Source organism: Agelaius phoeniceus, chromosome 31 (genome assembly GCF_051311805.1).
Source record: "Agelaius phoeniceus isolate bAgePho1 chromosome 31, bAgePho1.hap1, whole genome shotgun sequence".
NCBI lineage: Eukaryota > Metazoa > Chordata > Aves > Passeriformes > Icteridae > Agelaius > Agelaius phoeniceus.
The window spans coordinates 443,535-469,655 of record NC_135295.1 but is presented as its reverse complement, the minus strand read 5'-3'; the positions used below and the strand labels follow the sequence as shown (position 1 = coordinate 469,655).

At 50.3% G+C, this 26,121-nt stretch overlaps 1 protein-coding gene across 3 annotated transcripts in view; it reads left to right on the top strand.

Moving 5' to 3' along the window:
* NCSTN (nicastrin) overlaps positions 1 to 24,804 on the top strand; it is a 32,931-nt gene extending 8,127 nt beyond the window's left edge. Inside the window, exons 5-17 of one of the 3 annotated variants that reach the window (XM_077191876.1) lie at positions 1,310 to 1,455; positions 2,870 to 3,023; positions 6,981 to 7,090; positions 9,096 to 9,248; positions 11,383 to 11,487; positions 13,228 to 13,305; positions 14,678 to 14,847; positions 16,561 to 16,663; positions 17,554 to 17,649; positions 19,645 to 19,732; positions 20,902 to 21,053; positions 23,270 to 23,482; positions 24,556 to 24,804. In XM_077191876.1, coding sequence (XP_077047991.1) covers positions 1,310 to 1,455; positions 2,870 to 3,023; positions 6,981 to 7,090; positions 9,096 to 9,248; positions 11,383 to 11,487; positions 13,228 to 13,305; positions 14,678 to 14,847; positions 16,561 to 16,663; positions 17,554 to 17,649; positions 19,645 to 19,732; positions 20,902 to 21,053; positions 23,270 to 23,482; positions 24,556 to 24,678 — 1,691 coding nt within the window. In that variant the 3' untranslated portion in view covers positions 24,679 to 24,804. The other 2 variants (XM_077191877.1, XM_077191878.1) reach the window with 2 other exon arrangements.
* The last annotated feature ends 1,317 nt before the right edge of the window (positions 24,805 to 26,121 follow it).

Sequence of the window (26,121 nt, the reverse complement as noted above, 5' to 3'; positions counted from 1 at the left end):
CAGGCGTTTACTCAGACTCCTATGGCCCTCAGTTCTCTCACTGCAACGGCTCTGAGTGGCTCCAGTTTTTTGCCCAATTTTTGCCCATTTTTCTCTGTTTTTCCCCCATTTTTCAGGCATTTATTCAGACTCCTATGGCCTGCAGTTCTTGCCCAATTTTTACCCATTTTTTACCATTTTTCCCCCATTTTTCAGGTGTTTACTCAGACTCCTATGGCCTGCAGTTCTTGCCCAATTTTTACCCATTTTTCACCGTTTTTCCCCCATTTTTCACCATTTTTCCCCCATTTTTCAGGCGTTTATTCAGACTCCTATGGCCTGCAGTTCTTGCCCATTTTTCACCTTTTTATCCCCATTTTTCAGGTGTTTATTCAGACACCTGCAGGACACAGTTTTTACCCATTTTTCACCGTTTTTCCCCCATTTTTCACTGTTTTTCCCCCATTTTTCAGGTGTTTACTCAGACACCTGTGGCCCTCAGTTCTTGCCCAATTTTTACCCATTTTTCACCGTTTTTCCCCCATTTTTCAGGTGTTTATTCAGACACCTATGGCCCTCAGTTCTTGCCCAATTTTTACCCATTTTTCACCATTTTTCCCCATTTTTCACCGTTTTTCCCCAATTTTTCAGGCGTTTATTCAGACACCTGTGGCCCTCAGTTCTCTCACTGCAATGGCTCTAAGTGGCTCCAGTTTTTTGCCCAATTTTCCCCCATTTTTCACCATTTTTCCCCCATTTTTCAGGCGTTTATTCAGACACCTATAACCTGCAGTTCTTGCCCATTTTTCCCCCATTTTTCACCATTTTCCCCCATTTTTCAGGCGTTTACTCAGACTCCTATGGCCCTCAGTTCTTGCCCAGTTTTTACCCATTTTTCACCATTTTTCCCCATTTTTCAGGCGTTTACTCAGACTCCTATGGCCCTCAGTTCTTGCCCAATTTTTACCCATTTTTTACCATTTTTCCCCCATTTTTCACCATTTTCCCCCATTTTTCAGGCGTTTACTCAGACTCCTATGGCCCTCAGTTCTCTCACTGCAATGGCTCTGAGTGGCTCCAGTTTTTTGCCCAATTTTTGCCCATTTTTCACCATTTTTCCCCATTTTTCAGGCATTTACTCAGACTCCTATGGCCCTCAGTTCTTGCCCAGTTTTTACCCATTTTTCACCGTTTTTCCCCCATTTTTCACCATTTTCCCCCATTTTTCAGGCGTTTATTCAGACTCCTATGGCCCTCAGTTCTTGCCCAGTTTTTGCCCATTTTTCACCATTTTTCCCCCATTTTTCACTGTTTTCCCCCCATTTTTCAGGCGTTTACTCAGACTCCTATGGCCCTCAGTTCTCTCACTGCAACGGCTCCGAGTGGAACCCGGGCGGCTCCGGGATCTCCTACGAGGATTTTCCCTTCCCCATTTTCCTGCTGCAGGACGCCAACGAGACCCAGCTCATCAAAGAGGTGAGGGGGGCACGGGGTGGGGAAAAAATGCCCTAAAAATCTGGTAAAATCCTTTGGAAATCCCTTAAAACCCAATTAAAAATCAGTTGAATCCGTAAAAACCCGTTGAAAGTTCATTAACTCCACAAAAGCCCATTGGAAATCCATTGAAAAGTCATTAAAGTTCGGTAAAATCAAATTAAAAATCATTTAAATCCTTTGAAAATTTATTAAAATGCGTTGAAACCTTAAAAGTCCATTGAAAATTCATTAAAATTCATTCAATCTGTGGAAGTCCATTGAGAATTTATTAAAATGCATTAAAACCTTAAAAGTCCATTGAAAATTTATGAAAATGCAGTAAGACCTTGAAAGTCCATTGAAAAGTCATTAAAATCCATTAAAACATTAAAAATCCATTAAAAATCTTTAAAATTCCATTAAAAATCCATTAAAAATCTTTAAAATTCCATTAAAAATCCATTAAAAATCCATTAAAAATCTTTAAAATTCCATTAAAAATCCATTAAAAATCCATTAAAATTCCATTAAAATTCCATTTAAAATCTTTAAAATTCCATTAAAAATCCATTAAAAATCCATTAAAAATTCCATTAAAAATCCATTAAAAATCTTTAAAATTCCATTAAAAATCCATTAAAAATCCATTAAAAATCTTTAAAATTCCATTAAAAATCCATTAAAATTCCATTAAAATTCCATTTAAAATCTTTAAAATTCCATTAAAAATCCATTAAAAATCCATTAAAAATCCATTAAAAATCCATTAAAAATCCATTAAAATTCCATTAAAATTCCATTAAAAATCATTTAAAATCCATCAAAAATCCATTAGAAATCCTTTAAAAATCCATCAAAAATCCATTAGAAATCCATTAAAAATCCATTAAAAATCATTAAAATTCCATTAAAAATCCATTAAAAATCTTTAAAAATCCATTAAAAATCTTTAAAATTCCATTAAAATTCCATTAAAAACCCATTAAAAATCTTTAAAAATCCATTAAAAATCCATTAAAATTCCATTAAAAACCCATTAAAATTCCATTAAAATTCCATTAAAAATCCATTAAAAATCCATTAAAATTCCATTAAAAATCTGTAAAATTCCATTAAAATTCCATTAAAATTTCATTAAAAATCCATTAAAAATCCATTAAAAATCCATTTAAAATCTTTAAAATTCCATTAAAATTCCATTAAAATTCCATTAAAAATCCATTAAAATTCCATTAAAATTCCATTGAAAAATCCATTGAAAATCTTTAAAAATCCATTAAAAATCCATTAAAAATCTTCAAAATTCCATTCAAATTCCATTCAAACCCCATTAAAACCCCATTCAATCCCCAAAACCCCCAATATTTAAACCCCCCATAGCAGCAGAATTTTCGTGCCGTGTTTGTGCCTGCAGTGTTTCCGTGCCCACAACGTTCCCAGCGCTCCGGGCTCGGTGCCGCAGTTCCCGCTCTGTGCCCTGCAGCTGCAGTCCCACATGCACGCGGCCGCCAGCACCCAGAGCTGCATGCGCCGCAGCTCCCTGCAGAGCGCCTTCAGCATCAACCCAGGTCAGTGCTGCATTGGGGCTGCAATGGGGCTGCAATGGGGCTGTGCTAAGGCTGCATTGGGGCTGCCATGGGGCTGTGAATGGGGCTGTGCTGGGGCTGTGCTGGGGCTGCAGAGCGCCTTCAGCATCAACCCAGGTTAGTGCTGGTAATGGGGCTGCAATGGGGCTGCTGCATTGGGGCTGTGATGGGGCTGCAATGGGGCTGTGCTGGGCTGCAATGGGGCTGCAGAGCGCCTTCAGCATCAACCCAGGTCAGTGCTGCAATGGGGCTGCTGCATTGGGGCTGCTGCAATGGGGCTGTGCTGGGCTGCATTGGGGCTGCAGAGCGCCTTCAGCATCAACCCAGGTTAGTGCTGGCAATGGGGCTGCAATGGGGCTGCTGCAATGGGGCTGTGCTAGGGCTGCATTGGGGCTGCAGAGCGCCTTCAGCATCAACCCAGGTTAGTGCTGCATTGGGGCCTTCAGCATCAACCCAGGTCAGTGCTGCAAGGGGGGGCTGCAATGGGGCCTTCAGCATCAACCCAGGTCAGTGCTGGCAATGGGGCTGCTGCAATGGGGCTGTGCTGGGCTGCAATGGGGCTGCAGAGCGCCTTCAGCATCAACCCAGGTCAGTGCTGCATTGGGGCCTTCAGCATCAACCCAGGTCAGTGGGGCTGCAATGGGGCTGCTGCAATGGGGCTGCAATGGGGCTGCAGAGCACCTTCAGCATCAACCCAGGTCAGTGCTGCAGGGGGGGGCTGCAATGGGGCTGTGAATGGGGCTGTGCTGGGGCCTTCAGCATCAACCCAGGTCAGTGCTGGCAATGGGGCTGCAATGGGGCTGTGAATGGGGCTGCTGCAATGGGGCTGCTGCAATGGGGCTGCAGAGCGCCTTCAGCATCAACCCAGGTCAGTGGGGCTGCAATGGGGCTGCTGCAATGGGGCTGTGCTAGGGCTGCAATGGGGCTGCAATGGGGCTGCAATGGGGCTGCAATGGGGCTGCAGAGCGCCTTCAGCATCAACCCAGGTCAGTGCTGCAAGGGGGCTGTGAATGGGGCTGTGCTGGGCTGCAATGGGGCTGCATTGGGGCTGCAATGGGGCTGTGAATGGGGCTGCAGAGCACCTTCAGCATCAACCCAGGTCAGTGGGGCTGCATTGGGGCCTTCAGCATCAACCCAGGTCAGTGCTGGCAATGGGGACTGCAATGGGGCTGTGCTGGGGCTGTGCTGGGGCTGCAGAGCGCCTTCAGCATCAACCCAGGTCAGTGCTGCATTGGGGGGGGCTGCATTGGGGCTGCAATGGGGCCTTCAGCATCAACCCAGGTTAGTGCTGCTGCAATGGGGCTGTGCTAGGGCTGCAATGGGGCTGCAGAGCGCCTTCAGCATCAACCCAGGTCAGTGCTGCAATGGGGCTGCTGCAATGGGGCTGCAATGGGGCTGCAATGGGGCTGATGCAATGGGGCTGCAATGGGGCTGCAATGGGGCTGCTGCATTGGGGCTGCATTGGGGCTGCAGCCTCAGCCCAGGTCAGCAGCCCAAATCCTGGGGGAATCTGAGAAAAACATGGGAGAAACCTTGGGGAAATCCTGGGAAAAACCCAGGGAAATCCCAGGGAAATTCTGGGAAAATCGTGGGAAATCCTGAGGGGAATCCAGGGAAAAACCCAAGAAAATCCTGGGGAAATCCTGGCAGAGTCCTGGGAAATCCTGGGGAAGTTACAGGAGAATCCCAGGGAAATCCTGGGGGAAACAGTGGGGAAATCACAGGAAAACGCTGAGGAAATCCTGGGGAAATCCTGGGGAAATCCTGGGGAATCCTGGGGAAATCCTGGGAAATCCTGGGGAAATCCTGGGGAAATCCTGGGAAATCCTGGGGAAATCCTGGGAAATCCTGGGAAATCCTGGGGAAATCCTGGGGAATCCTGGGAAATCCTGGGAAATCCTGGGAAATCCTGGGGAAATCCTGGGAAATCCTGGGAAAATCCTGGGGAAATCCTGGGGAAATCCTGGGGAAATCCGGGGGAAATCCTGGGGAAATCCTGGCAGAGTCCTGGGAAATCCTGGGGAAATCCTGGGAAAATCCTGGGAAAATCCTGGGGAAATCCTGGGAAATCCTGGGGAAATCCTGGGAAATCCTGGGGAAATCACTGAAAATGTGCAGGAAAATCACTGGGGAATCCTGGGAGGATCCCGAGGAAACCTGGTAAAATCAGGGGGAAATCCTGGGAAAATTCCGGGAGAATCACAGGAAAATCCTGGGAAAAATCTCACAGAAATCCTGGGAAAACCTTGGGAAAATCCTGGGAGAGTCCCAGGAAATCCTGGGAGAACCCAGGGGGAATCCTGGGGAAATCCTGGAAACTCCAACATCTGAATCCCACCAATCCCTTTCATTTCTTCCATAAAAACTCCCCCAGAAATCCCATTTTTTAGCAGGATTTCCCATTTTTTTTCCCCCCTGGAGTTTTTTCCCAACCCCTGGAACATTTTCCCATTCCCAGAGATCGTCTGTGATCCCCTGCTGGATTCCAACATCTGGAGCTCCCTGAATCCCTTTTTTCCTATAAAAAATCCCATTTTCCCCATTTTTATCAGGATTTCCTGGGTTTTTTTTCCCAACCCCTGGAACATTTTCCCATTCCCAGAGATCGTCTGTGATCCCCTGCTGGATTCCAGCATCTGGAGCTCCCTGAGTCCCTTTTTTACTATAAAAACTCCTAGAAAAAAATCCCATTTTTCCCATTTTTATTAGGATTTCCCGGTTTTTTCCCCTGGAGTTTTTTCCCAACCCCTGGAATGTTTTCCCATTCCCAGAGATGGTCTGTGATCCCCTACTGGATTCCAACATCTGGGGCTCCCTGAGTCCCTTTTTTTCTATAAAATCTCCCAGAAAAAAATCCCATTTTCCCCATTTTTAGCAGGATTTCCCAGTTTTTTCCCCCGAGTTTTCCCAACCCCTGGAACATTTTCCCATTCCCAGAGATCGTCTGTGACCCCCTGCTGGATTCCAACATCTGGAGCTCCCTGAGTCCCTTTTTTTTTTCTATAAAAAATCCCATTTTCCCCATTTTTAGCAGGATTTCCCGGTTTTTTTTCCCAAGTTTTCCCAACCCTTGGAATGTTTTCCCAACCCCTGGAACATTTTCCCATTCCCAGAGATCGTCTGTGATCCCCTGCTGGATTCCAGCATCTGGGGCTCCCTGAGTCCCTTTTTTTCTATTAAAAAATCCCATTTTCCCCGTTTTTTATTAGGATTTCCCAGTTTTTTTCCCCTGGAGTTTTTTCCCAACCCCTGGAATGTTTTCCCATTCCCAGAGATCGTCTGTGATCCCCTGCTGGATTCCAACATCTGGAGCTCCCTGAGTCCCTTTTTTTCTATAAAAAATCCCATTTTCCCCGTTTTTAGCAGGATTTCCCGTTTTTTTTTCCCAACCCCTGGAATGTTTTCCCGTTCCCAGAGATCGTCTGTGATCCCCTGCTGGATTCCAACATCTGGAGCTCCCTGAGTCCCTTTTTTTCTATAAAAAATCCCATTTTCCCCATTTTTAGCAGGATTTCCCGTATTTTTTTTTCCCAACCCCTGGAATGTTTTCCCATTCCCAGAGATCATCTGTGATCCCCTGCTGGATTTCAACGTCTGGAGCTCCCTGAATCCCTTTTTTTCTATAAAAAATCCCAGAAAAAAATCCCATTTTCCCCATTTTTAGCAGGATTTCCCGGGTTTTTTTTCGCCTGGAATTTTTTTTCCCAACCCCTGGAATGTTTTCCCATTCCCAGAGATCGTCTGTGATCCCCTGCTGGATTCCAACATCTGGGGCTCCCTGAATCCCTTTTTTTCGATAAAAAATCCCATTTTCCCCATTTTTAGCAGGATTTCCTGGTTTTTTTTCCCAACCCCTGGAATGTTTTCCCAACCCCTGGAATGTTTTCCCAACCCCTGGAATGTTTTTTCCCAACCCCTGGAATGTTTTCCCGTTCCCAGAGATCGTCTGTGATCCCCTGCTGGATTTCAATGTCTGGAGCTCCCTGCAGCCCATCAACGCCTCGGGGCGGCTGCAGCCGGAGCAGCGCGTGGTGATGGCGGCCACCAGGGTGAGGGGAGATCCTGGGGAAATCCTGGGGAAAATCCGGGAAAAATTGTGGGGAAATCCGGGAAAAATTGTGGGGAAATCTGGGGAAAATCCTGGGGAAATTGTGGGAAAAATCTGGGGAAAATTGTGGGAAAATCTGGGGAAATTGTGGGGAAAATCATGGGGAAATTGTGGGGAAATTGTGGGAAAAATTGTGAGGAAATCCTGGGGAAATTGTGGGAAAATTGTGGGGAAAATTGTGAGGAAATTGTGGGGAAAATCGTGGGGAAATTGTGGGGAAAATCCGGGAAAAATTGTGAGGAAATCTGGGGAAAATCATGGGAAAATTGTGGGGAAAATCTGGGAAAAATTGTGGGAAAATCTGGGGAAATTGTGGGGAAAATCATGGAGAAATCGTGGGGAAAATCGTGGGGAAAATCATGGGGAAATTGTGGGGAAAAATCCGGGAAAAATTGTGGGGAAATCATGGGGAAATTGTGGGGAAAAATCCGGGAAAAATTGTGGGGAAAATCCTGGGGAAATTGTGGGGAAAATCCTGGGGAAAATCATGGGAAAATTGTGGGGAAATCTGGGGAAAATCATGGGGAAATCCTGGGGAAAATCATGGGGAAATTGTGGGGAAAATCCAGGAAAAATTGTGAGGAAATCTGGGGAAAATCCTGGGGAAATTGTGGGAAAAATCCGGGGAAAATTGTGGGGAAATCCTGGGGAAATTGTGGGGAAAATCATGGGGAAAATTGTGGGGAAATCTGGGGAAAATTGTGGGAAAATTGTGGGGAAAACTGGGGAAAGCCATGGGGAAATTGTGGGGAAAATCCTGGGGAAATTGTGGGAAAAATCCGGGAAAAATTGTGGGGAAATCGTGGGGAAAATCATGGGAAAATTGTGGGGAAATCTGGGGAAAATTGTGGTGAAATTGTGGGGAAAATTGTGGGGAAAATCATGGGGAAATTGTGGGGAAAATCGGGGAAAAATTGTGGGGAAAATTGTGGGGAAATCCTGGGGAAATTCCTGGGAAAATTGTGGGGAAATTGTGGGGAAATCTGGGGAAAATCGTGGGGAAAATTCGGGAAAAATTGTGGGGAAATCTGGGGAAAATCCTGGGGAAATCCTGGGGAAAAATCGTGAGGAAATCGTGGGGAAATAGTGGGAAAAATCCTGGGAACATTTCTGGGAAAACCCTGGGGAAATCATGTGAAAATTCTGGGGAAAATCCTGGGGACATGTCTGGGAAAATCCTAGCAAAAATCATGGAGAAATCCTGGGAAAAATCCTGGAAAAATCCTTTGAAAATCCCTGGGAAAATCCCGAGGAAAATCCCAGAAAATTCACATGAAAATCCCATGGGAATTGTGTTTTAGGGACGTTCCCTGTCCCATTCCTGGTGTTGTCACAGGTGGACAGCCACTCGTTTTCCTGTCCCATTCCCATTCCCATCATTTCCCTGTCCCATTCCCATTATTTTCCCATTTTCCAGGTGGACAGCCACTCGTTTTCCTGTCCCATTCCCATTCCCATTGTTTTTCTGTCCCATTCCCTGTTTTCCAGGTGGACAGCCACTCGTTTTTCTGGAACATTCCCATTGTTTTTCTGGAACATTCCCTGTTTTCCAGGTGGACAGCCACTCGTTTCCCTGTCCCATTCCCATTCCCATTGTTTTTCTGGAACATTCCCATTATTTTCCCATTTTCCAGGTGGACAGCCACTCGTTTTTCTGTCCCATTCCCATTCCCATCATTTCCCTGGAACATTCCCATCATTTTCCCATTTTCCAGGTGGACAGCCACTCGTTTTCCTGTCCCATTCCCATTATTTTCCCATTTTCCAGGTGGACAGCCACTCGTTTTCCTGTCCCATTCCCATTATTTTTCCCATTTTCCAGGTGGACAGCCACTCGTTTTTCTGGAATATTCCCATTATTTTCCCATTTTCCAGGTGGACAGCCACTCGTTTTCCTGTCCCATTCCCATTCCCATTGTTTTTCTGGAACATTCCCTGTTTTCCAGGTGGACAGCCACTCGTTTTTCTGGAACGTGGCCCCGGGTGCCGAGGCCGCCGTCGGTTCCTTCGTGGCGCTGCTGGCGGCTGCCCAGGCCCTGCACGGGGCCCCCGGCGCCCAGAGCCTGCCCAGGAACGTCCTCTTCGTCTTCTTCCAGGGGGTGAGAGCCGGGATTCCATGGATCCATCTCCAAATCCTCGGGATCCATCTCCAAATCCTCGGGATCCAGCCCCAAATCCTCGGGATCCAGCCCCAAATCCCTGGGATCCAGCCCAGGATTCCAGGGATCCAGCCCCAAATCCTCGGGATCCAGCCCCAAATCCTTGGGATCCAGCCCCAAATCCTCAGGATCCAGCCCCAAATCCTCGGGATCCAGCCCCGAACCATTGGGATCGATCCCAGCCCTTGGGAATGGGTTTTTCTTGGGTTTTTGGGTCCCCTTCTGTCAGGGGGTGAGAGCCAGAATTCCTCGGGATCCATCCCCAAATCCTCGGGATCCAGCCCCAGATCCTCGGGATCCAGCCCCAAAGCTTTGGGATCAATCCCAGCCCTTGGGAATGGTTTTTTCCTGGGTTTTTGGGTGGGGTTGGGCTCAGTTCAGCTCCCCAGGAATGTCCCCTTCTACCAGGGGGTGAGAGCCAGGATTCCATGGGATCCAGCCCAGAATTCCATGGATCCAGCCCCAAATCCTTGGGATCCAGCCCCAAATCCTCGGGATCCAGCCCAGGATTCCCTGGGATCCAGCCCAGGATTCCATGGATCCAGCTCTGGATCTTTGGGATCGATCCCAGCCCTTGGCAATGGGATTTTCCTGGGGTTTTGGGTGGGATTGGCTCTGGTTTTGGTTTTTTTTCCCCTTTTCTCCATTCTCTTTCTTTCTTTTCCATTTCTTTTCCTTTCATTTCTTGGAATTTCCTTCCTTTCCCCTTTTCTCTTTTCTGTTTCCATTTCCCCTTTTCTATTTTCCCTTTCCCCTTTTTCCCTCTTTCCCCTTTCTCTTTTCCCCTTTTCCCTTTCCCCCTTTTCCCTTTTTCCCTTTTCCCCATTCCCATTTTCCCTTTCCCTTTTCCCCTTTATCCTTTTCCTCTTTGTCCTTTTCCCCTTTTCCCATTTTCCCTTCTCCCCTTCTCCCTTCCCTTTTTCCCTTTCCCTTTCCCCTTTTTCCCTTTTCCTTCTTTCCCTTCTCCTTTTCCCTTTTCCCCTTTCTCCTTTCCGTTTTCCCCTTTATCCTTTTCCCATTTTCCCTTTTCCCCCTTTCCCATTTTCCCTTTTCCCCTTCCCCCTTTCCTTTTCCTTTTCCTTTTCCCTTCTCTTTTTCCCCTTTCCCCTTTTCCCTTTTTCCCTTTTCCCCTTTATCCTTTTCCTTTGTCCTTTTCCCCCTTTCCCATTTTCCCTTTTCCCCTTTTCCCATTTTGCCTTTTCCCCATTCCCCTTTCCCTTTTCCCCTTTTCCTTTTCCCCTTTTTCATTTCCCCTTTCCCTTTACCTCTTTGTCCTTTTCCTCTTTGTCCTTTTCCCCCTTTCCTTTTCCTTTTCCCATTTTGCCTTTTCCCCTTCCCCCTTTCCTTTTCCCCTTTTTCCCTTTTCCCTCTTTCCCTTTTCCCCTTTTCCCCATTCCCATTTTCCCCTTCCCCTTTTCTATTTTCCCTTTCCCTTTTCTCCTTTATCCTTCTCCTCTTTGTCCTTTTCCCCCTTTCTCATTTTCCCTTTTCCCTTTTCCCCTTCCCCCTTTCCTTTTCCCTTCTCTCTTTCCTCTTTCCCTTTTCCCCTTTTCCCTTTTCCCCTTTATCCTTTTCCTCTTTGTCCTTTTCCCCTTCCCCCTTTCCTTTTCCTTTCTCTCTTTCTCCTTTCCCTTTTTCCCTTTCCCTTTCCCACTTTATCCTTTTCCTCTTTGTCCTTTTCCCCTTTTCCCTTTTCCCCTTTTCCCTTTCCCCTTTTCTGTTTCCCCTTTCCCTTTTCCCCTTTTTCCTTTTCCCCCTTTCCCATTTTCCCTTTTCCCATTTTCCCTTTTCCCCTTCCCCCTTTCCTTTTCCCTTCTCTCTTTTCCCTTTCCCTTTTCCCCTTTTCCCTTTCCCTTTTCCCCTTTATCCTTTTTCTCTTTGTCCTTTTCCCCCTTTCCCCTTTTTCCCCTTCCCCCTTTCCCCATTCCCCTCTCCAATTTCTCCTTTCCCATTTCCCCATTTCCCCATTCCCCTCTCCGATTTCCCCCATTCCCATTCCCCATTCCCCTCTCTGATTTCCCCCATTCCCATTCCCCATTCCCACCCAGAATTCCGGGATTTTCCCCATTTCCAGGAGACCTTTGATTACATCGGCAGCTCCCGCCTGGTGTTTGACATGGAGCAGGAGAAGTTCCCGGTGGGCCTGGAGAACATCGGGGCCTTCCTGGAGCTGGGCCAGGTCTGCAGCTCCTGCAGGAAAACGCTCCAGGGATCCTTTCCTGGGAATTCCCTGAGTTTCCCCTGGAATTCCCTGAATTTCCCTTAAAATTCCCTGAGTTTTCCCTGGAATTCCCTGAGTTTCCCCTGGAATTCCCTGAATTTCCCTTAAAATTCCCTGAGTTTCCCCTGAAATTCCCTGAGTTTCCCTGGGAATTCCCTGAATTTCCCTTAAAATTCCCCGAGTTTCCCCTGGGAATTCCCTGAGTTTCCCCTGAGCTTCACCAAATTTCCCCTGGAATTCCCTGAGTTTTCCCTGGAATTCCCTGAATTTCCCTTAAAATTCCCTGAGTTTTCCCTGGAATTCCCTGAGTTTTCCCTGGGATTCCCTGAATTTCCCTTAAAATTCCCTGAGTTTCCCCTGGAATTCCCTGAGTTTTCCCTGGGAATTCCCTGAGTTTCCCTTAGAATTCCCTGAGTTTCCCTTAGAATTCCCCGAGTTTTCCCTGGAATTCCCTGAATTTCCCCTGGGATTCCCTGAGTTTTCCCTGGGAATTCCCTGAGTTTTCCCTTGGAATTCCCTGAGTTTCCCCTTAGAATTCCCTGAGTTTTCCCTGGAATTCCCTGAGTTTTCCCTTAGAATTCCCTGAGTTTCCCCTGGAATTCCCTGAGTTTTCCCTGGGATTCCCTGAATTTCCCTTAGAATTCCCTGAGTTTCCCTTAGAATTCCCTGAGTTTCCCCTGAAATTCCCTGAGTTTCCCCTGAGCTTCACCAAATTTCCCCTGGAATTCCCTGAGTTTCCCTTAAAATTCCCTGAGTTTCCCTTAGAATTCCCTGAGTTTCCCCTGGAATTCCCTGAGTTTCCCTTAAAATTCCCCGAGTTTCCCTGGAATTCCCTGAGTTTCCCCTGAGCTTCGCCAAATTTCCCCTGGAATTCCCTGAGTTTCCCCTGGAATTCCCTGAGTTTTCCCTGGGAATTCCCTGAGTTTTCCCTGGGAATTCCCCAAATTTCCCCTGGAATTCCCCGAGTTTTCCCTTAGAATTCCCTGAGTTTCCCCTGGAATTCCCTGAGTTTCCCCTGGGAATTCCCTGAGTTTCCCTGGGAATTCCCTGAGTTTCCCCTGGGATTCCCTGAGTTTCCCCTGGGAATTCCCTGAGTTTCCCCTGGGTTTCACCAAATTTCCCCTGGAATTCCCTGAGTTTCCCTTAGAATTCCCTGAGTTTTCCCTGGGAATTCCCTGAGTTTCCCGGGAATTCCCCGAGTTTTCCCTGGGATTCCCTGCGTTTCCCCTGGGATTCCCTGAATTTCCCTGGAATTCCCCGAGTTTCCCTTAGAATTCCCTGAGTTTCCCCTGGAATTCCCTGAGTTTTCCCTGGAATTCCCTGAGTTTCCCTGGGAATTCCCTGAGTTTCCCCTGAGCTTCACCAAATTTCCCCTGGAATTCCCTGAGTTTCCCCTTAGAATTCCCCAAGTTTCCCCTGGGAATTCCCTGAATTTTCCCCGAATTTCCCTGATTTTTCCCTGAATTTTCCATCCCATCCCTGATTTTTGTCCCAGAATTCCCACCCAGAGCCTGATTTTTCCCTGAACTTCCCAGCTCTAATTTTTCCCTGGAATTCCCACCCCATCCTGGATTTTTCCCCAGAATTCCCATCCCATCCCTCATTTTTCCCTGGATTTCCCCCCTGGGGCTGTTTTTTCCCTGGAATTCCCATCCCCATCCCTGATTTTCCCTGGATTTCCCCCTGGCTGTTTCCCAGGTGTCCCTGAGGAACAATTCCATGCTCTGGATGCACACGGATCCCGTCTCCCGCCGGAACCAATCCGTGGAATCCCAGGTGAGCCTGGAATGCCGGGAATGTTCTGAATCCCTGGGAATTCCCTGCCAACCTCGCCGGGACCCATCCCGGGCTCGGAGCCTTTCCCGGAAACCCAAACCCTGCCACAATCCTGGGATATTCCCAGCAAAATCCGGGATCCTTCTGGGGGTCTCAGATTCCCAGTGGGAATTTCCTCTGCTTCCGATTCCCAGTGGGAATTCCCAGCGGGAATCACATCCAGTTCAGGTTCCCAGTGGGAATTCCCAGCGGGAATCACATCCAGTTCAGGTTCCCAGTGGGAATTCCCAGCGGGAATCACATCCAGTTCAGGTTCCCAGTGGGAATCACATCCAGTTCAAATTCCCAGTTCAGATTCCCAGTGGGAATTTCATCCACTTTAATTTCCCAGTCCAGATTCCCAGTGGGAATTTCCTCTGCTTCCGATTCCCAGTGGGAATTCCCAGTGGGAATCACATCCAGTTCAGGTTCCCAGTGGGAATCACATCCAGTTCAAATTCCCAGTCCAGATTCCCAGTGGGAATTCCCAGTGGGAATTCCATCCAGTTCAGGTTCCCAGTTCAGATTCCCAGTGGGAATTCCATCCAATCCAAATTCCCAGTGGGAATTCCATCCAGTTCAAATTCCCAGTCCAGATTCCCATTGGGAATTCCATCCAGTTCAAATTCCCAGTCCAGATTCCCATTGGGAATTCCAACCAGTCCCAGTGGGAATTTCCATCTGCTTCAAATTCCCAATGGCAATTCCCACCCAATCCAAATTCCCAGTGGGAAATCCATCCAGTTCAGATTCCCAGTGGGAATCTCATCCAATCCAAATTCCCATTGGGAATTCCATCCACTTTAATTTCCCAGTTCAGATTCCCATTGGGAATTCCAACCAGTCCCAGTGGGAATTTCCATCCGCTTCGAATTCCCAATGGCAATTCCCACCCAATCCAAATTCCCAATGGGAATTCCATCCAGTTCAAATTCTCAGTTCAAATTCCCAGTGGGAATTCCAACCAGTTCAGGTTCCCGCTGGGAATTCCCAGAGGGAATTTCATCCAGTTCAGATTCCCAGTGGGAATTTCATCCAGCTCAAGTTCCCAGTGCAAATTCCCAGTGGGAATTCCCTCTGCTTTAACTTCCCGATGGGAATTCCATCCAGGTCAAATTCCGGTGGGAATTCCAGCGGCTTTAAGCTCCCGCTGGGAATTCCATCCCAAACGAGCTCCCCTGGGCCGATCCCAAACTCCCCATTTTCCGCGGATATTCCAGCCAAAACTCCGGGATTCCCAGCAGGATTCCAGCTCCCGCATCCCAGCACCCCTCGGGCTGATCCAGCATTCCCATTTTTCCCATTTTTCCCATTTTTCCCGCTGTTTTTCCAGGTTCAGGCTCTCCTGGCCGCGCTCCGCGGCTCCGGCTCCGGCTCCGGGGTTTCCCTGCAGGAGCCGGGGGTGTCCCAGCCCCTCCCCCCCTCGTCATTCCAGAGGTTCCTGAGGTCCCGGAGCATCCCGGGGGTGGTGCTGAGCGACCACCGGGCCCAGTTCCACAACAGGTGAGTGCCGGGAATGAGCCGGGAATGAGCCGGGAATGAGCCGGGAATGATGGGAATGATGGGAATGATGGGATGGGTAAAACCCGGGAATGCCAGGGATTCTGGGTCAGGTCAAATCTGGGAATGCCGGGACAGGTAAATCTGGGAATGCTGGGAATGACAGGAATGATGGGAATGATGGGAATGATGGGACGGGTAAAACCTGGGAATTCTGGGAATTCCAGGACAGGTAAATCTGGGAATGCCAGGAATGATGGGAATGATGGGACGGGTAAAACCCGGGAATGCCAGGAATTCTGGGTCAGGTAGAATCAGGGAATTCTGGGAATTCTGGGACAGGTAAATTCTGGGAATGCCAGGAATTCTTGGGCAGGTAAAACCCAGGAATGCCAGGAATTCTGGGACAGGTAAAATCTGGGAATTCTGGGACAGGTAAAATCAGGGAATTCCAGGAATTCTGGGGCAGGTCAAATATCTGAGAATGCCAGGAATTCTGGGACAGGTAAATCTGGGAATTCTAAGACGAGTAAAATCCAGGAATTCCAGGAATTCTGGGACAGGTAAAACTGGGAATTCTGGGAATTCCAGAACATGTAAATCTGGGAATTCTAGGACGGGTAAAATCCAGGAATTCCAGGAATTCCGGGACAGGTAAAACTGGGAATTCCAGGAATTCCGGGACAGGTAGAATTCCGGAATGCTGTGGGACGGGTACAATCCAGGAGTGCCAGGGAATCCAGAACAGGTACAAAATCCGGGAATTCCAGGAATTCTGGGAAATCCAGAACAGGTACAAAATCCGGGAATTCCGGGGCAGATACAAAATCTCGGAGTTCTGGGCATTCCGGAACAGGTAAAACCCAGGGAATCCAGGAATTCTGGAACAGGTAAAATATCCAGGAATTCTGGGAATTCCAGGACAGGTAAAAAATCCGTGGATTCCAGCAGGAATTCCCATCCCGAGCCTCCGGGATTTCCAGCGGGATCGGGCCCTTCCCGTGGGAATGGCGGCCCGGCGGGGGCCCTGGGAATGCTCGGAAGAGCGGCAGGGAATTGCTCGGACAGGCGAGAGGAAATTCCGGCTTTTTCTGGGAGAACCTTCCTGGCCCCGAGCCCGGCGGGGCCGCAGCTGCGCTTCCGGAGGCTGCTCCCGGAATTTTCCATGGAATTTCCGCCCGGCTGCTCCCCCTCCCCTCCCAGGGGTTTGTTTTTTTGGGATCACCCCCCGTGACCCCGGCCCGGTTTTTCCCAAGGAATTCTGGGAGTCCCAAAAATCCCCAAATCCCAGCTCTGGGATCCCTTGGGACCGTCCCGGCTTTCCCGGGAATCTGGAATTCCCTTGGATCAGCCATTGATGGGCAGTGAATCGGTAAAACCCCTTGGAATTCCCATCTTTTCCTTTGGGATCCTTTGGGAATTTTCCCCTTTTGGGCTCGTGGAATGGGCTCTGAAATTCCGACCGCAGCCTGGAAAATTCCAGGCAGGAGGAGCAAATTCCGAGCCCTCCTCGTTAATCCCAGAAAATCCCTCGGGAGAAGCTTTGGAATTCCGACCTCTCCTCATTAAATTCCCGGGAATGGGGAATCCCAGGTCCCTTTTCCAGCAGGGTTTTCCATCCAGGATGGGAATTCCGGCCCCATCCCGGGTTTTTCCTGGATTTTTCCTGGATTTTTCCCGGATTTTTCCTGGATTTTTCCCGGGTTTTGTTCCCAGGTACTTCCAGAGCATCTACGACACGGCCGAGAGCATCGGGATGCGTTATCCCGAGGGAATGAGCCCCGAGGAGCAGCTGGACTTCGTCACCGACACCGCCAAGGTCCCGCGGCATTCCCGGGATTCTGGGGATTCCTGGGAATTCCGGGGGATCCGGGGGATCCGGGCATTCCTGGGGTCTTCAGGTTCAGGGTCTGGGGGTTGGGATCCAAGGAATTCTTGGGGTTTGGGATCTGGGATCCAAGGGATTCCTGGGATTTGGGATCCAAGGAATTCTTGGGGTTTGGGATCTGGGATCCAGGGGATTCCTGGGATTTGGGGTTTGGGATCCAGGGGATTCCTGGGGTTTGGGATTTCAGATCCAGGGGATTCCTGGGATTTGGGGTTTGGGATCCAGGGGATTCCTGGGATTTGGGGTTTGGGATCCAGGGGATTCTTGAGTTTTGGGATCCAGGGAATTTGGGATTTCAGATCCAGGGGATTCCTGGGGTTTGGGATCTGGGATTTGGGATCCAGGGGATTCCTGGGATTTGGGGTTTGGGATCCAGGGGATTCCTGGGGTTTGGGATTTCAGATCCAGGGGATTCCTGGGATTTGGGATCTGGGATTTGGGATTCAGGGGATTCCTGGGATTCAGGATCCAGGCAGGGACGGGAATTGGAGAGGAGGGAAAAGTGGGAAGAAGGTGGGAAAAGTTGGGAAGGAGCTGGGAGGGATTTGGGAATGGGGAAAGGGAGAAAAGCTTGGAAAAGAGGTGGGAATAAATCCCAAGGGATTTGGGACTGGGGAGAGGAGGGGAAAGCCGGGAATGGGGGCGGGAAGGGCCCGGGAGCGTTGGGATGGGGGAGCTCCGGGCCGGACGCTGATCCTGGGGATTCCCGGGATGGATTCCCGGGATTCCTGGGATTCCCGGGATTCCCACAATTCCCGGAATTCCCGTGATTTATTCCCGTGATTTATTCCCGTGATTCCCGGGTGCGTTGGGCTCTGCAGGCCCTGGCCCAGGTGGCCACGGCGCTGGCCCGGGCCCTGTTCACCCTGGCCGGGGGAGAAAACGGAACCGAGAGCATCCGGGCACAGGAGAAAACGGTAGGAATTGTGCTGGGAATGGTGGGAATGGTGGGAATGGTGGGAATGGGTGGTGGGAATGATGGGAATGGATGATGGGAATGGATGGGAATGGATGATGGGAATGGTGGGGATGGATGATGGGAATGGATGATGGGAATGGTGGGAATGGTGGGAATGGATGGTGGGAATGGTGGGAATGGTGGGAATGGATGGTGGGAATGATGGGAATGAATGGATGATGGGAATGATGGGAATGGATGGTGGGAATGGTGGGAATGATGGGAATGGATGATGGGAATGGATGATGGGAATGGATGGTGGGAATGATGGGAATGGATGGTGGGAGTGATGGGAATGGATGATGGGAATGATGGGAATGGATGATGGGAATGATGGGAATGGATGGTGGGAATGATGGGAATGGATGGTGGGAATGATGGGAATGGATGGTGGGAATGGATGGTGGGAATGATGGGAATGGATGGTGGGAATGGTGGGAATGGATGGTGGGAATGATGGGAATGGATGGTGGGAATGGATGATGGGAATGATGGGAATGGTGGGAATGGATGGTGGGAATGGATGGTGGGAATGATTGATGGGAATGAATGATGGGAATGATGGGAATGGATGATGGGAATGATGGGAATGGATGGTGGGAATGGATGGTGGGAATGATGGGAATGGATGATGGGAATGATGGGAATGGATGGTGGGAATGGATGATGGGAATGATGGGAATGGATGATGGGAATGATGGGAATGGATGATGGGAATGATGGGAATGATGGGAATGGATGGGAATGGATGATGGGAATGATTGATGGGAATGATGGGAATGATGGGAATGAATGATGGGAATGGATGGGAATGGATGGTGGGAATGGTGGGAATGGATGGTGGGAATGGATGGTGGGAATGATGGGAATGGATGGTGGGAATGATGGGAATGGATGATGGGAATGATTGATGGGAATGATGGGAATGGATGATGGGAATGATTGATGGGAATGGATGCTGGGAATGATGGGAATGATTGATGGGAATGGATGATGGGAATGATGGGAATGGATGGTGGGAATGGATGGGAATGGATGATGGGAATGATGGGAATGAATGGTGGGAGTGATGGGAGTTTCTGCTGGGAATTAATGATGAGAATTCCTGATGGGAATTCCTACTGGGAAGGATGGGAGTGATGGGAATTCCTGCTGGGAGTGCTGGGAATTCCTGCTGGAGATGACAGGAATTTCTGCTGGGAATTCCTGCTGGGAATTCCTACTGGGAATGGCGGGAATTCCTGCTGGGAATGCTGCGGTGGGAATCCGCAGTCGGCCTGGCATCCCCAGTTTCCCTGGAATGCCCAATTTTCATGGAGTCCGTGGGATTAAAATCCCCAATTTCCCTGGAATTCAAATCCCCCGTTCTTCACTGAAATCCCTGGAGCCGGAATCCCCAAAAATCCCTGGAATCAGAATCCCCAAAAATCCCTGGAATCAGAATCCCCAATTTCCCTGGGATCCCTGGAATCAGAATCCCCCATTTTCCCGGGATCCCCATTTTCCCGGGATTCCCCATTTTCCCGGGATTCCCCATTTTCCCGGGATTCCCCCATTTTCCCGGGATCCCCATTTTCCCGGGATTCCCCATTTTCCCGGGATTCCCCCATTTTCCCGGGATCCCCCATTTTCCCGGGATTCCCCCATTTTCCTGGGATTCCCCATTTTCCCGGGATCCCCCATTTTCCTGGGATTCCCCATTTTCCCGGGATCCCCCATTTTCCCGGGATCCCCGATTTCCCTGGAATTCCCCATTTTCCCAGGATTCCCCATTTCCCAGGATTCCCCATTTCCCTGGAATTCCCCATTTTCCCGGGATTCCCCCATTTTCCCGGGATCCCCCATTTTCCTGGGATCCCCGATTTCCCTGGAATTCCCCATTTTCCCGGGATCCCCATTTTCCCGGGATTCCCCATTTCCCTGGAATTCCCGATTTTCCCGGGATTTCCCCCAGGTCACTCGGCTGCTCTATGGGTTCCTGCTCAACTCCAACAACTCCTGGTTCCAGTCCCTGATCAAACCCGACCAGAAGGGGATCCTGGGTGAGGAGAGGGCCCCGTTCCCGCTTTTCCCGATGGGATTCCCGGCTGGAATTCCCATGAGCTGGGATCCCCATTTTTCCCTGCCTGTAATTCCCATTTTCCCGTCTCCAATTCCCGTTTTTTTCCCAGTTATAATTCCCATCTTTCCCGGCTGCGATTCCTGTTGTTCCCCTCTCCAATCCCTGCTTTTCCAGCTGTGATTCCCCAGAGCCGGAATTCCCATTCCCAATCCTGTTTCTCCCAATCCCCAGGACCAGAATTTCCATTCCCAATCCCGTTTTTCCCATTCTCCAGAGCTGGAATTCCTGTTCCCAGTCCCATTTTTCCCATTCCCAAGATGGAATTCCTGTTCCCAGTCCCATTTTTCCCATTCCCCAGCTGGATTTCCCAATCCCCAGCCGTAATTCCCATTCCCAATCCCATTTTTCCAGTTTTTCCCTTTCCCATTTTTCCCATTCCCAATCCCATTTTTCCTGTTCCCAATCCCAGTTTCCCCATTTCCAATCCCATTTTCCCCATTCCCCGGAGCTGTAATTCCCATTCCCAATGCCGTTTTTCCCGTTCCCAGTTCCGTTTTCCCAATTCCCCAGAGCTGTAATTCCCGTTCCCAATCCCATTTTTCCCGTTTTTTCCCGTTCCCAATCCCGTTTTCCCCATTCCCCAGAGCTGTAATTCCCATTCCCAATCCTGTGTTTCCTCTTCCCAATCCCATTTTCCCCATTCCCCTGGAGCTGTAATTCCCATTCCCAATCCCATTTTCCCGTTCCCAATCCCATTTTCCCCATTCCCCAGAGCTGTAATTCCCATTCCCAATCCCATTTTCCCAGTTCCCAATCCCGTTTTTCCCGTTCCCAATCCCATTTTTCCTCTTCCCAATCCCATTTTCCCCATTCCCCAGAGCTGTAATTCCCAATCCCAATCCCATTTTCCCCGTTCCAAATCCCGTTTTTCCCGTTCCAAATCCCGTTTCCCCATTCCCAGAGCTGTAATTCCCGTTCCCAATCCCGTTTTTCCCATTCCCAATCCCATTTTTCCCATTCCCAATCCTGTTTTTCCCATTCCCAATCCCATTTTTCCCATTCCCAATCCCGTTTCCCCATTCCCCAGAGCTGTAATTCCCGTGTTTCCCAATCCCAATCCCATTTTTCCCGTTTTTCCCGTGTTTCCAGGCCCGTTTCCCCAGCACTACGTGGCCGTGTCCAGCCCCACCAACACCACGCAGCTGCTGCAGGCGGTGCTGGGGAACCTGACCGGGAGCAGCGCCAACCTGAGCCGGGAGCAGTGCCAGAATCCCGGGAAAACACCGGGAACGCTGCCCGAGGTAATCTGGGATTGGGATCGTGGGATTGGGATTGGGATTGGGGCAATGGGAGCAGTGCCAGAATCCCGGGAAAACACCGGGAACGCTGCCCGAGGTAATCCGGGATTGGGATTGGGATTGGGGTAATGGGAGCAGTGCCAGAATCCCGGGAAAACACCGGGAACCCTGCCCGAGGTAATCCGGGATTCGGGATAATGGAATTGGGATTGGGATAATGGGAGCAGTGCCGGAATCCCGGGAAAACGCCGGGAACCCTGCCCGAGGTGGGAATGGGATCGTGGGATTGGGATTGGGATCATGGGATTGGGGTAACGGGAGCAGTGCCAGAATCCCGGGAAAACCCCGGGAACGCTGCCCGAGGTAATCCCAAATGTGGGATTGGGATTGGGATAACGGGAGCAGTGCCAGAATCCCGGGAAAACGCCGGGAACCCTGCCCGAGGTAATCCGGGATTGGGATAATGGAATTGGGATTGGGGCAATGGGAGCAGTGCCAGAATCCCGGGAAAACGCCGGGAACCCTGCCCGAGGTAATCCCAAATGTGGGATTGGGATTGGGATAATGGGAGCAGTGCCAGAATCCCGGGAAAACACCGGGAACCCTGCCCGAGGTAATCCCAAATGTGGGATTGGGATTGGGATTGGGGTAACGGGAGCAGTGCCGGAATCCCGGGAAAACACCGGGAACGCTGCCCGAGGTAATCTGGGATTGGGAAGGGTATTTGGGTTTTTCCGTGTGTAATTCCCATTTTCCCAGCTCTCATTCCCATTTTCCCCTGTGTAATTCCCATTTTCATTATCATTCCCAGCTCTCATTCCCTTTTTTCCCTGTGTCATTCCCATTTTCCCAGCTGTAATTCCCATTTTTCCCCATGCCTTTCCCAGCTGCAATTCCCATTTCTCTGTGTGTAATTCCCACTTTTCCCTGTATAATTCCCATTTTTCCCAGCTGCTCTCATTCCCGTTTTTCCCTGTGTCATTCCCATTTTCCCAGCTGTAATTCCCATTTTCCCTGTGCCATTCCCAGCTGTAATTCCTGTTTTTCCCCATGCCATTCCCAGCTGTCATTCCCATTTCTCTGTGTGTAATTCCCATTTTCCCCGTGCCATTCCCAGCTGTAATTCCCATTTTCCCCGCTGTAATTCCCATTTTCCCTGTGCCTTTCCCAGCTGCAATTCCCATTTTTCCCTGTGTAATTCCCGTTTTTCCCCATGCCATTCCCAGCTGTAATTCCCGTTTTTCCGTGTGTAATTCCCATTTTCCCTGTGCCATTTTCCCAGCTGTAATTCCCATTTTTCCCTGTGTAATTCCCATTTTCCCTGTGCCATTCCCAGCTGTACGAGTACTGGTGGGTGCAGGGTCCCCTGGACGGGAATTCCTCGTCCCGCGTTCCCGGCTGTGTCCGTTCCGGTGTCCGTCTGTCCTGGCTGTCATTCCCGATTTTCCCAGCTGTAATTCCCATTTTCCCAGCTGTAATTCCCATTTTCCCTGTGCCATTCCCATTTTCCCAGCTGTACGAGTACTGGTGGGTGCAGGGCCCCCTGGACGGGAATTCCTCGTCGCGCGTTCCCGGCTGTGTCCGTTCCGGTGTCCGTCTGTCCCTGGCTGTCATTCCCGATTTTCCCAGCTGTCATTCCCGATTTTCCCAGCTGTCATTCCCGTTTTTCCCAGCTGTCATTCCCGTTTTTCCGTGTGTAATTCCCGTTTTTCCCCATGCCTTTCCCAGCTGTACGAGTACTGGTGGGTGCAGGGCCCCCTGGACAGGAATTCCTCGTCCCGCATTCCCGGCTGTGTCCGTTCCGGTGTCCGTCTGTCCCTGGCTGTCATTCCCGATTTTCCCAGCTGTAATTCCCATTTTTCCCAGCTGTAATTCCCATTTTTCCCCATGCCTTTCCCAGCTGTACGAGTACTGGTGGGTTCAGGGTCCCCTGGACAGGAATTCCTCGTCCCGCGTTCCCGGCTGTGTCCGTTCCGGTGTCCGTCTGTCCCTGGCTCTCATTCCCGATTTTCCCAGCTGTAATTCCCATTTTCCATGTGCCATTCCCGTTTTCCCAGCTGTACGAGTACTGGTGGGTGCAGGGCCCCGTGGATGGGAATTCCTCATCCCGCGTTCCCGGCTGTGTCCGCTCCGGTGTCCGTCTGTCCCTGGCTGTCATTCCCGATTTTCCCAGCTGTAATTCCCGTTTTCCCAGCTGTAATTCATTCCCATTTTCCCAGCTGTACGAGTACTGGTGGGTGCAGGGCCCCCTGGACGGGAATTCCTCGTCCCGCGTTCCCGGCTGTGTCCGTTCCGGTGTCCGTCTGTCCCCCGCGCTGTCCCCGGCCTTCGAGCTGCGCCGCTGGGATTCCCGGGAATTCTCCACCTGGACCGAGAGCCGCTGGAAGGACATCAGGGCCCGCATCTTCCTGGTGGCCAGCAGGGAGCTGGAGGTGACCCGGGGGACACCCGGGGGACACCCGGGGGACACCAAGGGGACACAGGGACACACAGGGGACACAGGGACAGGGACACCAAGGGACACAGGGACAGGGACACCGGGATGGGACACAGGGACAGGGATATGGGGACAGGGACACAGGGAGGGGACATGGGGACACCCAGGGGACATGGGGACAGGGATGGGACACAGAGAGAGGGACACAGGGACACCCAGGGGACACAGGGACACGGACACAGGGACACAGGGACAGGGACACAGGGACAGGGACACTGAGGGGACACAGGGACAGGGATATGGGGACAGGGATGGGACACAGGGACACAGAGACAGGGACACCAAGGGGTCGGGGATATGGGGACAGGGATGGGAGACAGAGACGGGGACACCAAAGGGACACGGGGATGGGACAGGGACAAGGTCACAGGGACAGGGACACCAAAGGGACACAGGGACAGGGACACAGGGACAGGGATTGGAGGGACACTGAGGGGACACGGGGATGGGGACACAGGGACTGGGATGGGACAGAGGGGACCAAAGGGACACAGGGACACCAAAGGGACACAGGGACACAGGGAGGGGACACAGGGACACAGGGACAGGGATGGGACAGGGACAGAGCAAGGGGAACCCAATTCCCAATGTCCCAAATACCCCAAATTCCCAGTATCCCCAGTATCCCAAATCCCCAATATCCCAAATCCCCAATATCCCAAATTCCCAAATCCCCAATATCCCAAATTCCCAAATCCCCAATATCCCAAATTCTCAATATCCCAAATTCCCAAATCCCCAATATCCCAAATCCCCAATATCCCAAATTCTCAATATCCCCAAATCCCCGAATTCCCAATATCCCAAACATCCCAAATTCCCGTTTTTCCCCCCCAGCTGCTGACGCTGGCGCTGCTCCTGTCCCTGCTCTGCCCCTTCATCCCAGGGATCCCTGCTCATCCCAAATCCACATCCCAGGGATCCCTGGGTGCCCTGGGGCCGTCCCAAATCCCCGAATTCCCAAATTCCCGAATTCCCAACATCCCAAATTCCCGTTTTTCCCCCCAGCTGCTGACGCTGGCGCTGGGGGTGCTGGTGCTGCTCCTGTCCCTGCTCTGCACCTTCCTCATCAACTCCAAGGCCTCGCTGCTCTTCGGGATCCCGGATCCTCCCAGCGCCTCTGGCTACTGAAAATCCCGGGAAAACCTCCTGGAAAATCCGGGAAAACCGCCTGGAAAATCTGGGAAAAACCTCCTGGAAAAATCCCAGAAAACCGCCTGGAAAATCTGGGAAAAACCTCCTGGAAAATCCAGGAAAACCGCCTGGAAAAATCCCAGAAAACCGCCTGGAAAATTCAGGAAAACCACCCAGAAAATCCCAGAAAACCCTCCTGGAAAATCCCAGAAAAACCTCCTGGAAAATCTGGGAAAAACCTCCTGGAAAATTCAGGAAAACCCTCCTGGAAAATCCCAGAAAACCTTCCTGGAAAATTCTGGGAAAAACCGCTTGGAAAATTCCAGGAAAATTTCCAGGAAAAGCCTTGGGAGGGAATTCCCCCCTGGAGCTGGAAACGCCAGAGGTGTTCCCGGGAAATTCCCAGAATTTCTGGATGGATCCGGTGCCCTGGGTGGGAAATTCCCAAAATTCCCGTTTGGATTCGATGCCCTGAGCGAAAAATTCCCAGAATTCCTGAATGCCAAATTCCTGGAATCTCTGGATGGATCCGGTGCCCTGGGCGGCAAATTCCCAAAATTTTCCTGGAATTCCCAGCCGGACCCATCCTCTTTCCCAGGGTGGAGCTTTTCCCAAATTCTGGGTGAATTAAGGATAAAGGGGGGGGGGGGGGGGAGTTTTTTGGGAATTGTGAGAAATTCCAAAGGGTCTGGGAATGTCCCGATGGAAAAGGTCCCTTTTTTTCCCCTGGGATTTGTAAATATTATAAATAAATCCATGGAATTCCCAAGGAACCTTTTTTATTCCCAGGTTTTTTTCCCCTCAAACGCTGGGAACTGGGGAAATTCGGGATTTGGGGTCGGGATTGGCTGGATGGGATTTGGATCCCAAATAATTCATGGAAAAGGGGGAGAAGGTGGGGAAAAGCTTTGGGGGAACAGAGGGGAAGGAGCCAAAGGCTGGGAGGGGACTGGGCAGCCAAAATTTGGGATCGTGGGCCTGGAATTCGGGATAATGAAACGGGAATTTGGGATCAGGGGCCTGGAATTCGGGATAATGAAACGGGAATTTGGGATCGTTGGCCTGGAATTCGGGATAATGAAACGGGAATTTGGGATCGTGGGCCTGGAATTCGGGATAATGAAATGGGAATTTGGGATCATGGGCCTGGAGCTGCAACTGGGAATGAGCAAAATCCCGGGAATTCTCAGGAATGAGAATGAACAAAATCCTGGGAATTCTTGGGGCTGGGAATGACCAAAATCCCGGGAATTCCTGGGGCTGGGAATGAACAAAATCCCGGGAATTCTTGGGGCTGGGAATGAACAAAATCCCGGGAATTCCCGGGGCTGGGAATGACCAAAATCCCGGCAGAACTTCCCGGCTCCGTGGGATCTTTGGGATCTTTGGGGTCCGGGCCCATCCCTGGCTGGGATCCCCCATTCCCGGCAATTCCAGGCG